Source organism: Trachypithecus francoisi, unplaced genomic scaffold (assembly GCF_009764315.1).
Source record: "Trachypithecus francoisi isolate TF-2019V2 unplaced genomic scaffold, Tfra_2.0 Lachesis_group7, whole genome shotgun sequence".
In the NCBI taxonomy this organism is placed as follows: domain Eukaryota; kingdom Metazoa; phylum Chordata; class Mammalia; order Primates; family Cercopithecidae; genus Trachypithecus; species Trachypithecus francoisi.
The window spans coordinates 74583360-74595933 of NW_022681472.1; the positions used below are offsets into that span (position 1 = coordinate 74583360).

General features: G+C 44.9%; 1 protein-coding gene across 3 annotated transcripts in view; it reads right to left on the bottom strand.

Annotated features, from left to right (window-relative positions):
- Positions 1-11508, bottom strand: part of TAF2 (TATA-box binding protein associated factor 2) — a 109715-nt gene extending 98207 nt beyond the window's left edge. The window contains exons 1-2 of one of the 3 annotated variants that reach the window (XM_033203714.1): positions 11125-11503; positions 10328-10382 (exon numbers count right to left, since the gene is read on the bottom strand). In XM_033203714.1, coding sequence (XP_033059605.1) covers positions 10328-10382; positions 11125-11207 — 138 coding nt within the window. In that variant the 5' untranslated portion in view covers positions 11208-11503. Of the gene's footprint in view, positions 1-10327; positions 10383-11124 lie in introns of those variants that run through there. The other 2 variants (XM_033203716.1, XM_033203718.1) reach the window with 2 other exon arrangements.
- Between the last annotated feature and the right edge of the window lie 1066 nt (positions 11509-12574).

The following is a 12574-nucleotide window of genomic DNA, read 5'->3' on the forward strand; positions in this document are numbered from 1 at the left end:
AGAAGTTACTTACTCTCCCACTCACTATAAATGAGGGTAGTGGAAAATAGGCATTCTCCTAGTTTCCACAACTACTTCCAGGCCATTTATAGGATTTTATTTAACGAACACTATAAGGTTAAGGACAGTGTGGTGTCACCGTTAAAAGCAGGTGTTTTGGAGGTAGACTCCCTGTATAGAAATCCTAGCTCTACCACTTAGTAACTGTATGATCTTGGCTAGTGACTCCAGCTCACTGTGCCTCAGTTTCCTCATAAAAAATAATGACATTACTGGCCTATTAGTGTTATTATGACAACCGAACAGCCAGACATGGGCTCACGCCTGTAATCCTAGCACTTTGGGAGTCTGAGGCAGGAGGACTGCTTGAGTCCATGAGTTCAGAACCAGCCCGGTCAATATAGCAAGACCCTATCTCTACAGACTATTAAAAAATTAGCCAGGCATGGTGGCTGTAGTTCCAGCTACTGGGGAGGCTGAGGTGGAAGGATTGCTTGAGCCTGGGAGGTTGAGGCTACAGCAAGTCGTGATTGTGACACGGGTGACAGAGCAAGATCACATCTCAAAAAACAACACAAAACAAAAAGACAACTGAAAAACTTACTACATGGAAAACACTTAAAATTATAGCTGGCATCTAGTATATGCTTAATAAATGCTTCTGTTATTCTTTTCTGTTTATCCTTTGTGTTCATGCTATACAGGTATACTATCCTCTATGCTTCTTCATTAATGTCTATGAAATTCCCCAACATTTGCTGAAGGCTCATACTCTGGCTTTTTTTTTTCTTTTCAGAGATAGGGTCTTGTTCTGTCACCCAGGCTGGAGTGCAGTGTAGCAATCATGGCACACTGCAGCCTCAACCTCCCAGGCTCAAGTGATCCTCCCACCTCAGCCTCCAGAATAGCTGGGGACTACAGGCATGCACTACTACTTCTGGTTAATTAAAAATTTTTTTCTCTAGAGACGGGTCTTATCATGTTGCCCAAACTGGTCTGGAACTTCTGGCCTCAAGGACCCTCCTATCTTGGCCTCCCAGAGCACTGGGATTACAGGTATAAATACTGCACCTGGTCACATACTCTTCTTTTGTAACACATGTCTGCCATCACTCTAAGTGACTTGAATATAGATGTGTCTGATCCAACCAATAAAACTGCCTCAAAGTTCCCTGACCTCAATTCCTACAATCTTCACTTCCATCCAGGAAGAATTAAGATCACACTATGGAGGCCGGGCGCGGTGGCTCAAGCCTGTAATCCCAGCACTTTGGGAGGCCGAGACGGGCGGATCACGAGGTCAGGAGATCGAGACCCTCCTGGCTAACACGGTGAAACTCCGTCTCTACTAAAAATACAAAAAACTAGCCGGGCGAGGTGGCGGGCGCCTGTGGTCCCAGCTACTCGGGAGGCTGAGGCAGGAGAATGGCGTGAACCCAGGAGGCGGAGCTTGCAGTGAGCTGAGATCCGGCCACTGCACTCCAGACCGGGCGACAGAGCAAGACTCCGTCTCAAAAAAAAAAAAAAAAAAAAAAAAAAAGATCACACTATGAAAAGCACTTCATCACTGCTTAGAACTGCTCTGATGCTGACATTATGAACTCAAATGTCCACAATGCCTCTCCTCACCCTTCTCATTACTTCTCTACCAGTCCTCCTGTTCAACTATCTGAAATCCTCCTGTCCTTGACTTCTTCCAGTTTCTCACCACAATCTTCTTGGCACTCCCTTCACCCTAAATCCTTAAATTCAACCACTCCTCTGCCAACTACCAATTATCCTGCCCCTCTGTTTCATATATCCATCTTTCCCTTCTGTTTAAGAATGATATATCCAATGGTCCTTCAGCACCCACTCCCCACAGTATCCTCAGAAATATCAGTTTGTCTCTCTCCTATAATTACAACCTTTCCTTTCTGTAGAATGTTTTTCCTGTGCCTATAAATATGTTCAAGACTCAAGGTTTTAAAAGTCTTTAGATCTATGCTACCCTCAAATGAATGTTTTGCCATCTTTCTCTCATACCTTCAAAAGAGAAATTCTTGAAAAAGTAGAATGTGTGCACTGTTCCAACTCTCTCTTCCATTCAGTACAATATGACTTATGCAGTCATCATTCCACTGAAGTTACCTGATATGGTCTGGCTGTGTCCCCACCCAAATCTCATCTTGAATTCTCATGTGTTGTGGGAGAGACATGGTGGGAGGTAACTGAATCATGAGGGCCAGTCTTTCCGTGCTGTTCTCGTAAAGTGAATAAATCTCATGAAATCTGATGGTTTGAAAAACGGGAACTTTTCTGCACAAGCTCTTTTTGCCTGCCACCATCCATGTAAGAGGTGACTTGCTCCTCCTTGCCTTCTGCCATGACTGTGAGGCTTCCCCAGCCACGTGGAACTGTAAGATCTCCATTAAACCTATTTTCTTTGTAAACTGCCCAGTCTCAGGTACATCTTTACCAGCAGCATGAAAACGAGCCAATACAGTCAACTGCTACCAGTAGAGTCGGGTGCTGCTAAAAAGTTACCCGAAAATGTGGAAGCAACTTTGGAACCGCGTAACAGGCAGAGGCTGGAACAGTTTGGAGGGCTCAGAAGAAGACAGGAAAATACGGGAAAGTTTGGAACTTCCTACAGACTTGTTGAATGGCTTTGACCAAAATGCTGATAGTGATATGGACAATAAAGCCCAGGCTGAGGTGGTCTCAGATGGACATGAGGAACTTGTTGGGAACTAAAGCAAAGGTGACTCTTGTTATTTTTAGCATAGAGACTGGCAGCATTTTGCCCTGCCCTAGAGATCTGTGGAACTTTGAACTTGCGAAAGATGATTTAGGGTATCTGGTAGAAGAAATGTCTAAACAGCAAACCATTCAAGAGGTGACTTGGGTACTGTTAAAGGCATTCCATTTTATAATGTAAGTACAGCATAAAAGTGTGGAAAATTTCCAGCCTGACAATGATAGAAAAGAAAATCCCGACTGCGGATGGTGGCTCACACCTGTAATCCCAGGACATTTGGAGTCCAAGGTAGGTGGATCACGAGGTCAGGAGCTCAAGACCAGCCTGGCCAAGATGATGAAACCCAATCTCTACTAAAAACACAAAAAATTAGCTGGGCGTGGTGGTGGGCGCCTGTAATCCCAGCTACTCAGGAGGCTGAGATAGAGAATTGCTTGAACCCGGGAGGCGGAGGTTGCAGCGAGCTGAGATCGAGCCACTGCACTCTGGCCTGGGGAACAAAGCGAGACTCTGCCTCAAAAAAAAAAAAAAGAAAGAAAATCCCATTTTCTGAGGAGAAATCCAAGCCGGCTATAGAAATCTGCATAAGTAATTGGGAGCTAAATGTTAATCTCCAAGAACATGAGGAAAATGATGTCTCCAGGGCATGTCAGAGGTCTTCACACAGCCCCTCCCATCATAGACAGGGAGGCCTAGGAGGAAAAAGTGGTTTTGTGGGCCAGGCCCGGGGTCCCCACACTGTGTGCAGCCTAGGGATTTGGTGCCCTACATCCTAGCCACTCCAGTCAGGGCTGAAAGGGGCCAATTTAGAGCTTGAGCCGTAGTTTCAGAGGGTACAAGCCTCAAGTCTTGGCAGCTTCCATGTGGTGGTGAGCCTGTGAGTGCACAGAAGTCAAGAACTGAGGTTTGGGAACCTCCATCTAGATTTCAGAAGATGTATGGAAACGCCTGGATGCCCAGGCAGAAATTTGCTGTAGGGGAAGGATCCTCACAGAGAACCTCTCCTAGGCCAGTGCAGAAGAGATATGTGGTATCAGAGCCCCCACAGGGTCCCTACTGAGGCACCACCTAGTGAGCTGTGAGAAGCCGGCCACCATCCTCCAGACCCCAGAATGGTCCGCTGACAACATGCACCGTGCACCTGGGAAACCTGCAGACACTCAACAACATCCAGTCAAGGGAGCCGGGAGGCTGCAACCTGCAAAGTCACAGGGGCAGAGCTGTCCAAAACTATGGGAACCTACCTCTTACATCAGCATGACCTGGATGTGACATGGAGTCAACGGAGATCATTTTGGAGCTTTAAGATTTGACTGCCCTGCTGGATTTCAGACTTGCATGGGGCCTATAGCCCCTTTGTTTTGGCTAATTTCTGCCATTTGGAATGGCGGTAGTTACCCATTGCCTGTACTCTCATTGTAGGAAGTAACTAACTTGCTTTTGATTTTATAGGGTCATAGGCAGAAGGGACTTGCCTTGTCTCGGATGAGACTTTGGACTGTGGACTTTTGAGGTAATGCTAAAATGAGTTAAGATTTTGGGGGACTTTGGGAAGGAATGACTGGTTTTGAAATGTGAGGACGTAAGATTAAGGAGGGGCCAGGGGCACAATGATGCAATTTGGCTGTGTCCCCACCCAAATCTCATCTTGAATTTCCATGTGTTGTGGGAGGGACCCAGTGGGAGGTAACTGAATCATGGGGGCAAGTCTTTCCTGCGCTGTTCTCATGACAGTAAGTCTCACGAGGTCTGACGGTTGGTTTGTTTGTTGTTGAGACAAAGTCTCGTTCTGTCACCCAGGCTGGAGTGCAATGGCACGATCTTGGCACACTGCAACCTCTGCCTCCCAGGTTCAAGAGATTCTCCTGTCTCAGCCTCCCAAGCAGCTGGGATTATAGGCACCCACCATCAGGCCTGGCTAATTTTTGTATTTTTGTAGAGATGGGGATTCACCATGTTGACCAAGCTGGTCTTGAACTCCTGACCTCAGGTAATCCGCCCATCTCGGCCTCTCAAAGCACTGGGATTACAGGCGTGAGCCACCGCGCCTGGCAATCTGACGGTTTTAAAAACAGGAGTTTTTCCAAATACCGCATGTTCTCACTCATAAGTGGGAACTGAATAATGAGAACACATGGACACAGGGAGGGGAACATCAAACACCAGGGCCTGTTGGGGGGTGGGTGACTAGGGGAGGGATAACATTAGAAAAAAATACCTAATGTAGATGACAAGTTTATGGGTGCAGTTAACTACCAGGGCACGTGTATACCTATGTAGCAAAACTGCACGTTCTGCACATGTAACCCAGAACTTAAAGTACAATTAAAAAACAAACAAAAAACAACAACAAAAAAATGGGAGTTTTTCTGCACAAGCTCTCTTTTTGCCTGCTGCCATCCATGTAAGAGGTGACTTGCTACTCCTTGCCTTCTGCCATGATTGTGAGGTGTCCCCAGCCACATGGAACTATGAGTTCTCCATTAAACTGCTTTCCTTTGTAAACTGCCCAGTTTCAGGTATGTCTTTATTAGCAGCATGAACATGGACTAATACATTACACTTGCTGTGGTCACTAATGACCAAGAATTACTTTCAGTTTTCAAGTTTATATTTACTGTTTACATTTAAAATTAATAACCATTACCTTTCTTTTTTTTTTTTTTTTTGAGATGGAGCTTCACTCGTTGCCCAGGCTGGAGTGCAGTGGTGCAATTTCGGCTCACTGGAACCTCTATCTCCTGGGTTCAAGTGACTGTCCTGCCTCAGCCTCCCGAGTAGCTGCGATTACAGGCGTCTGCCACCACACACAGCTAATTTTTTTGTATTCTTAGTAGAGGCGGGGTTTCACCATTTTGGCCAGTCTAGTTTCAAACTCCTGACCTCACAATCCACCAGCCTCGGCCTCCCAAAGTGCTGGGATTACAGGTGTGAGCCACCATGCCCAGCCTCCTCCTTCTTAAAATATGTTTTTCAGCCAGGTGCAGTGGCTCACACCTGTAATCCCAGCACTTTGGAAAGCCAAAGTAGGGTGGATCGCTTGAGCCCAGGAGTTTGAGACCAGCCTAAGCAAAATGGCAAAACTCCATCTCTGCAAAAAATACAAAAATTAGCCAGGCCGGTGGTATGTGCCTGTGATCCCAGCTAGTCAGGAGACTGAGGTAGGATAACCACCTGAGGCCAGGGAGGTTGAGGCTGCAGTGAGCTGTGATTGCACCACTGTACTCCAGCCTAGGCGACAGTGAGATCCTATCTCAAAAAAAAAGGTTTTCACTGGTTTCTACGGGCCGAGTGTCAGTTTTCTCAAATATCATATTCTTCAGATATTTCTCCCTGATGCTCACTTCCTGCTAGATACTCTAAGTGAGCTTTTCCACACCCTTAATGAACAATTGTATATCAAAGGCTCCCAAATGTCTCACCATCCTTTATCTACACAGACATGTAGCCAACTACCCACTATTCATCTCAATAACCCCAAAGTGCATGAAATGTAACATTTTCTAATCTGACCTATGACTCTTTCCTCTCAAACCTGCTGCCCTTCCCTTCCATACACAGAGTAACCATTTGTTTAAACTTATGCATTTTATCTTGTACTCTATCACACAGAAGTAGATGGCATGATCAGTTGCTGAAGGCTCAGTTACAGCAACAACTGAGAAACCTCCCACGGGATGCTGCCTTAAATTAGTAGACAATATATAGGATTATCTCTCCTAGCCAAAACAGAACTGGGAACCAAGGGTTGAAAGTTGGAGTGACTACTCTCACTATTACACCAAAAAGGCCATGGAAGGAATTTTTTTGTTTTTTTTGGGGGGGACAGAGTTTTGTCTTGTTGCCCAGGCTGGAGTGCAGTGGCACAATCTTGGCTCACTGCAACTTCTGCCTCCCGTGTTCAAGTGATTCTCCTGCCTCAGCCTCCTAAGTAGCTGGGATTACAGGTGCCCGCCACCATGCTCGGCTAATTTTCTGTACTTTTAGTGAAGATAAGGTTTCATTATGTAGGCCAGGCTGGTCTCAAACTCCTGACCTCGTGATCTGCCCGCGTCGGCCTCCCAAAGTGCTGGGATTACAAGCATGAGCCACTGCGTCTGGCCAATTTTTGTATTTTTAGTAGAGACGGGGTTTCACCATGTTGGTCAGACTGGTCTCAAACTCCCGACCTCAGGTGATCCACCCACCTCAGTCTCCCAAAGTGCTGGGATTACAGGTGTGAGCCACCGTGCCCAGCCATGGAAGGAATTTTTGCCTCCTGTCTCTGACCCTGGGTTCAGTGTGTTGAGAGGTCCTAGTGCCCAAGTGAAGAATGCATCCAGCAGGGCATATACTCATGATTCCATTCCATTGGAAGTTGAGGTTACCTCTTGACCACCTTGAGCTCCTCATCCCAAAGAACCAAAAAGCAGAGAAAGGGGTCCTGTTCTGGCTGGAATGAATCATTTCAACTACCAAATAGAAAATTAAAGCTTTGCTGGCCGGGCGTGGTGGCTCAAGCCTGTAATCCCAGCACTTTGGGAGGCCGAGACGGGCGGATCACGAGGTCAGGAGATCGAGACCATCCTGGCTAACCCGGTGAAACCCCGTCTCTACTAAAAAATACAAAAAACTAGCCGGGCGAGGTGGCGGCACCTGTAGTCCCAGCTACTCGGGAGGCTGAGGCAGGAGAATGGCGTAAACCCGGGAGGCGGAGCTTGCAGTGAGCTGAGATCTGGCCACTGCACTCCAGCCTGGGCGACAGAGCGAGACTCCGTCTCAAAAAAAAAAAAAAAAAAAAAATTAAAGCTTTGCTATACAATACGGACAAGAATCACATCTGAAATCTAGGGGATTTTCTGAAATGCCTCTCAGATCCCCCCTAACAGTCCTAGGCAACAGAAACTGCAACAACCCAATAAAGACATGAACAGCAGTGAATGTCCTAAAGAAACAAGGGTCTAGGTCATCCCAACAGAAATGTCAGCAGAAGGAAAAGGAAACACCAAAGGAGTTGAGAAATAAAGCAGTGTATATCAACTTCGGCCATGCTACCAGCTAAGGGAAGCAGGGACTGTTACAATTTAGTTTTATACTATTTCTTTCAACCACTTTTCTTTCCATTATCTTGCATAAAAGACCCTAGAGGTAACTAATATTTTAGGTGGGAACAGGGCTGAACTGTCATCTCTCAACACTAACAGAATAATTCAGGGGTTAGCAAACTCTCTCTAAAAGGGCCAGATAGAAATATTTTAGGCTTTGTGGGTCACACAGTCTGTCTTAGCTACTCACCTCTGCCAGTGTAGCTCCAAAACCTCCATAGTCAATATATAAATAAATGGGGATGGCTGTGTTCAAGTAACAATTCACTGAAAAAATAAGTAGTCAGCCATTGCCAACTCTTTCAGTGGCTCATAGAACTTTGTACGTTCCCCACGGTAGGAGCATTAGCTTTTCATCTCAACCAAAGACAATAGTGGACGTGTTGGGGTTAAAAAGACTGTTCTGATTATTCTCCTTTTGCCCCTCCTGATCTGCTCTGTACGCTACTCAATACCCTGAGTTTCATTAACTGGGCTCTACCCTTCTAGATGTTGGTCCAACAGTTTCCACAAAAAGGAAACTGGAAAGCAGAAGGAAAGCAAGTTTATATTAATTACCCCAGATTCCTTTCTGCCAGGCTGCAGGTAAGCAGTAGCTTCATTCTTCTATTAAAAGACACAGGTCCTACAAGGTAACTCTTTCCATGGCTACAGTAGGTTCTAGTAACTTCCCCTTCCCTTTGTTGTTTCAGGCCTAGAAGTGGCAACTGTTCCTCACTGTTAATAGCTCAGAGGGTTCCTCCACCTCATGTTGGTTTCTGTTAACTCTGTTCTAAATAGTCCATTCATTTCCCTCGATTAGCATATATATGTGCCATTTACTTCCGGCCAAGATCCTAACCCACACAACATCCCACCAAAGTTTCCAACAGGAAACTTAAGTCATCCACAACCTCTTTATAGCAGTCCTGAAAAATTCATGTGCAACTTCTGTCTATTGATTCCTGTGGGACAACACAGGTGGAAGGGGGAATGACAGATGTAAAGAAAGTGCATCGAACTCTTATCTTTTGCCAACTTTATGCCCTTAAGAAAGTTACTTAACCTCCATTCTTTTAGCTGCCTCAGCTAATGTCTTAATCCTAATATGAGCATTAAAATATTATCTACCTCACAGGGTAATTATGAAGATTAAGTGAGTTAATACACATTAACCTTAGAAGCTACCTTACATATATTAATGGCTAAATATATGTTCACTAATTCAATCATGTCAACTCTATTTCAATTCCATTTTCACGAAGGCTATCTTCATTTAGGACTTCACCATTTCTCCCCTAGATTACTGAAGTAACCTCTGAACTAGACTCCCTAATTCCCTTGTGTTTCCTACCCAATTCATACAACATAATACAACTCAAGTATCCTACTATAAGATACAAGGTACATAACTTAGGGAAGACTGCATGAGAAATTCCATAAATGAGGAGACTAGATTTAATAAACCTTTTAGGAACATTACAAATCTAAGATTCTATGACTCTTATGAAAAGTGACATTTTTTATCTATTCAGCTTATCCTAAGTAAACATGTACATACATGGGTAACAAATCTGACAGAGAAGTTGATACCATCACTCAAGGAAAACCAGCTCTCATTAATATTTTAGTCTATGTAATAAAGGTAGCCCTAAGAAAGTAAATTAAATAAATACTTGAGTTTTCAGCCAGGTGCAGTGGTTCATGCCTGTAATCCCAGCATTTTGGGAGGCAGAGGCAGGTGAATCACTTAGGTCAGGAGTTCGAGACCAGCCTGGCAAACATGGAGAAACTCTGACTCCACTAAAAATACAAAAATAAGTCGGGCGTGGTCGTGCACACCTGTAATTCAAGCTACTTGGGAGGCTGAGGTAGGAGAACTACTTGAACCCAGGAGGTGGAGGTTGCAGTAAGCCAAGATCACAGCACTGCACTCCAGCCTGGGTGACAGAGCGAGACTCTGTCTCAAACAAACAAACAAACAAAAAACTTGAGTGTTCAAGCTTTTTCCTAAAATTGATTATATCAGCAATTCATACATCTAAATTGTGTCGGAGGGTGGGGGGAGGTAGAGGGTTTCTAGATCTCAAATTCTCTATCTAAAACTTCATTACAAAGCAACATCACGTAGTCAAGAAGCAAAAGTGGCCTCTTAGAAGCCAAGTCAGTGAGTGTATTAATCTTAATTTTTTTCATAGAAGAAATGTCGCTATGGGCTTATACTTGTTTCATGCACAATTATAAAATGCTTCGCTATACAGGCTTTCACATTATACACCAGATAAAGAGGAATAAAATTTTAATTAGGAAATTGAAAAAAAAGGAAAGGGAGAATTTGGGAGGCAATAGGTATTAGTAGAAGGACCATGGAACTTGTAATCATACAGACCCTAATTTTAATTCTTACCTATTCTCGGAACACAATTATCTGGAAGACTATAAACTTTCTAAGTACTGTGAGGGGTGGATTGTTACTCTTTATAGTGGACTTGTTACTGTTTATAATTGTTGAGAATAAACTTACCACAACAGATTTTCTCTGGAAATTTATGTTGTTGATGCAGACGACCTGATGGGTTGTATATTAACAAATATAAAAAGAAAATAAGGAAGAAATAATTTTTATCATTAAAGTATAATTCTATCCACGTATATATTAGGTCTATGTTCTAAATAATTCAAACTTACATGTCAATATTTCATTTTAAAACTCTACGAATTGGGGCCTGGTGCAGTGGCTCACACGCCTGTAATCCTAGCACTTTGGGAGGCCAAGGCAAGCAGATCACGAGGTCAGGAGTTCGAGCCCAGCCTGGCCAAGAGAATGAAACCCAGTCTCTACTGAAAATACAAAAGTTAGCCGGGCATCGTGGCACATGCCTGTAATCCCGGCTACTCAGGAGGCTGAGCTAGGAGAAAAGCTTGAGCCCGGGAGGTGGTGGCTGCAGTGAGCCGAGATCGCGTCGCTGCACTCCAGCTTGGGCGACGGAGAGAGACTCCATCTAAAAAAATAAAAAATTAAAAACAAAAACAAAAAAACCTCTACCAATTGGGACAGTTTTTTAAAATTTAGCAACAGTCACGAAAACAGATTTTACAGAAATACAATCTAGTACTTAGAAAAAAAACTTAACCAGCAACGGGAATTAAATTTGCTGAATAACACTGTCATTCAAAACATTTTTACCTTACAAACACCATTTCCATCACAGTGAGTAAATTCTAGTTTCCCAGGCCCACCAGGTCAATTTCAAGCAATCACAAAATGTAATTAATGGCAACAAAACCAAAAGGAAGGAAGGGAAATGAAAAAATACTTATAATTTATATGGCCTTGGGCTTTCAAAGCCCTTGTCTCCTTTCTTCCTGTTCATTCTGGCGGGCTCTATACCAGTCAGCGGCATGAAGTGATTCCGCGGAGCTTGACTTCCCGGCTTCCCGGTGGGATACAGGGCATTACTGGTCTTTGGCACCTCACACTCCCCGCTACCCTGCGGTCCCCAAAAGTCACGTCTCGCAGCCGGCCGGTCCCCAGGGGAGCGAACTGAAGGGTCGCTGCCCGCCTCAACCTCGCTCCTTCGACTAGCTCCTAGAAGCCGCCGTCAATAAGCTTCTGTCACAGAGATGCTCCTCTCCGCAAATGCTCAAAGCAACCATCGGCCGACATCTTGTCTGAAACCTCTGACCTCCGACGTCAGCGGAAGTGGAACGGCGGCGGGGGTAGAACTAGGAAGTCTTGTCAATGGGCAGGGCTAGCGATTTTCGCCTGTGCCTTATCGTAAAAAATTGTTAAAATTTAGGAAAGCGAAGAAACTATTTGGTGGATGAAGCGAGAACAGCAGAAACAAAAGGAGGGAAGGTAGTTTTCTAGTACACGCATATTAAGAAGAATGGAGGACAAAGTTTGCGAAGAGCCAGGTATAAATAGGCTGGGGCAGGGTGCTAGTAACCGGGCTGGGTGAGGTGGTGGGAAGTCTCCCTAAATCAGGAGGAGGTGCGTGCCTCTGGCTTGCTGTGTCAACAGACACACTGGGTCCGGTGATTTAAGCTCTAAAATACGTGATTAGACTGCAGGTAGTCTAAATGTCAAAACTCCAGCACTCCAGAGCTCTCACTAGGCACTACTGCCTTAGTATTTATTTTAAAATATAGATGACAAGGCTAGGTGCAGTGGCTCACTCCTGTAATCCCAAAACTTTGGGGGGCCTAGGCGGGCCGATCATTTGAGGTCAGGAGTTCGAGACCAGCCTGACCAACATGGTAAAACCCCCGTCTCTACTAAAAATTATACAAAATTAGCTGGGCATGGTAGCACGCCTGTATTCCCAGCTACTTGGGAGGCTGAGGCAGAAGAATTGCTTGAACCAGGGAGACTTAAGTTGCAGTGAGCCGAGATCCTTACACTGCACTCCAGCCTGGGCGACAGAGCCGAGACTGTCTCAGGAAAAGAAAAAGAAAAAGAATAAAATATAGATTACAGGCCAGGCGTGGTGGCTCACACCTGTAATCCCAGCACTTTGGGAAGCCGAGGCAGGTGTTATCACTTGAGGTCAGGAGTTCGAGACCAGCCTGGCCAACATGGTGAAAACCCGTCTCTACTAAAAATTATACAAAATTAGCTGGGCGTGGTGCATGCCTGTAATCCTAGCTACTTGGGAGGCTGAGGCAGGAGAATTGCTTGAACCCAGGAGACGTAAGTTGCAGTGAGCTGGGATCGTTCCACTGCACTCTAGCCTGGGCCACAGAGCCGAGACTATCTCAGGAAAAAAAA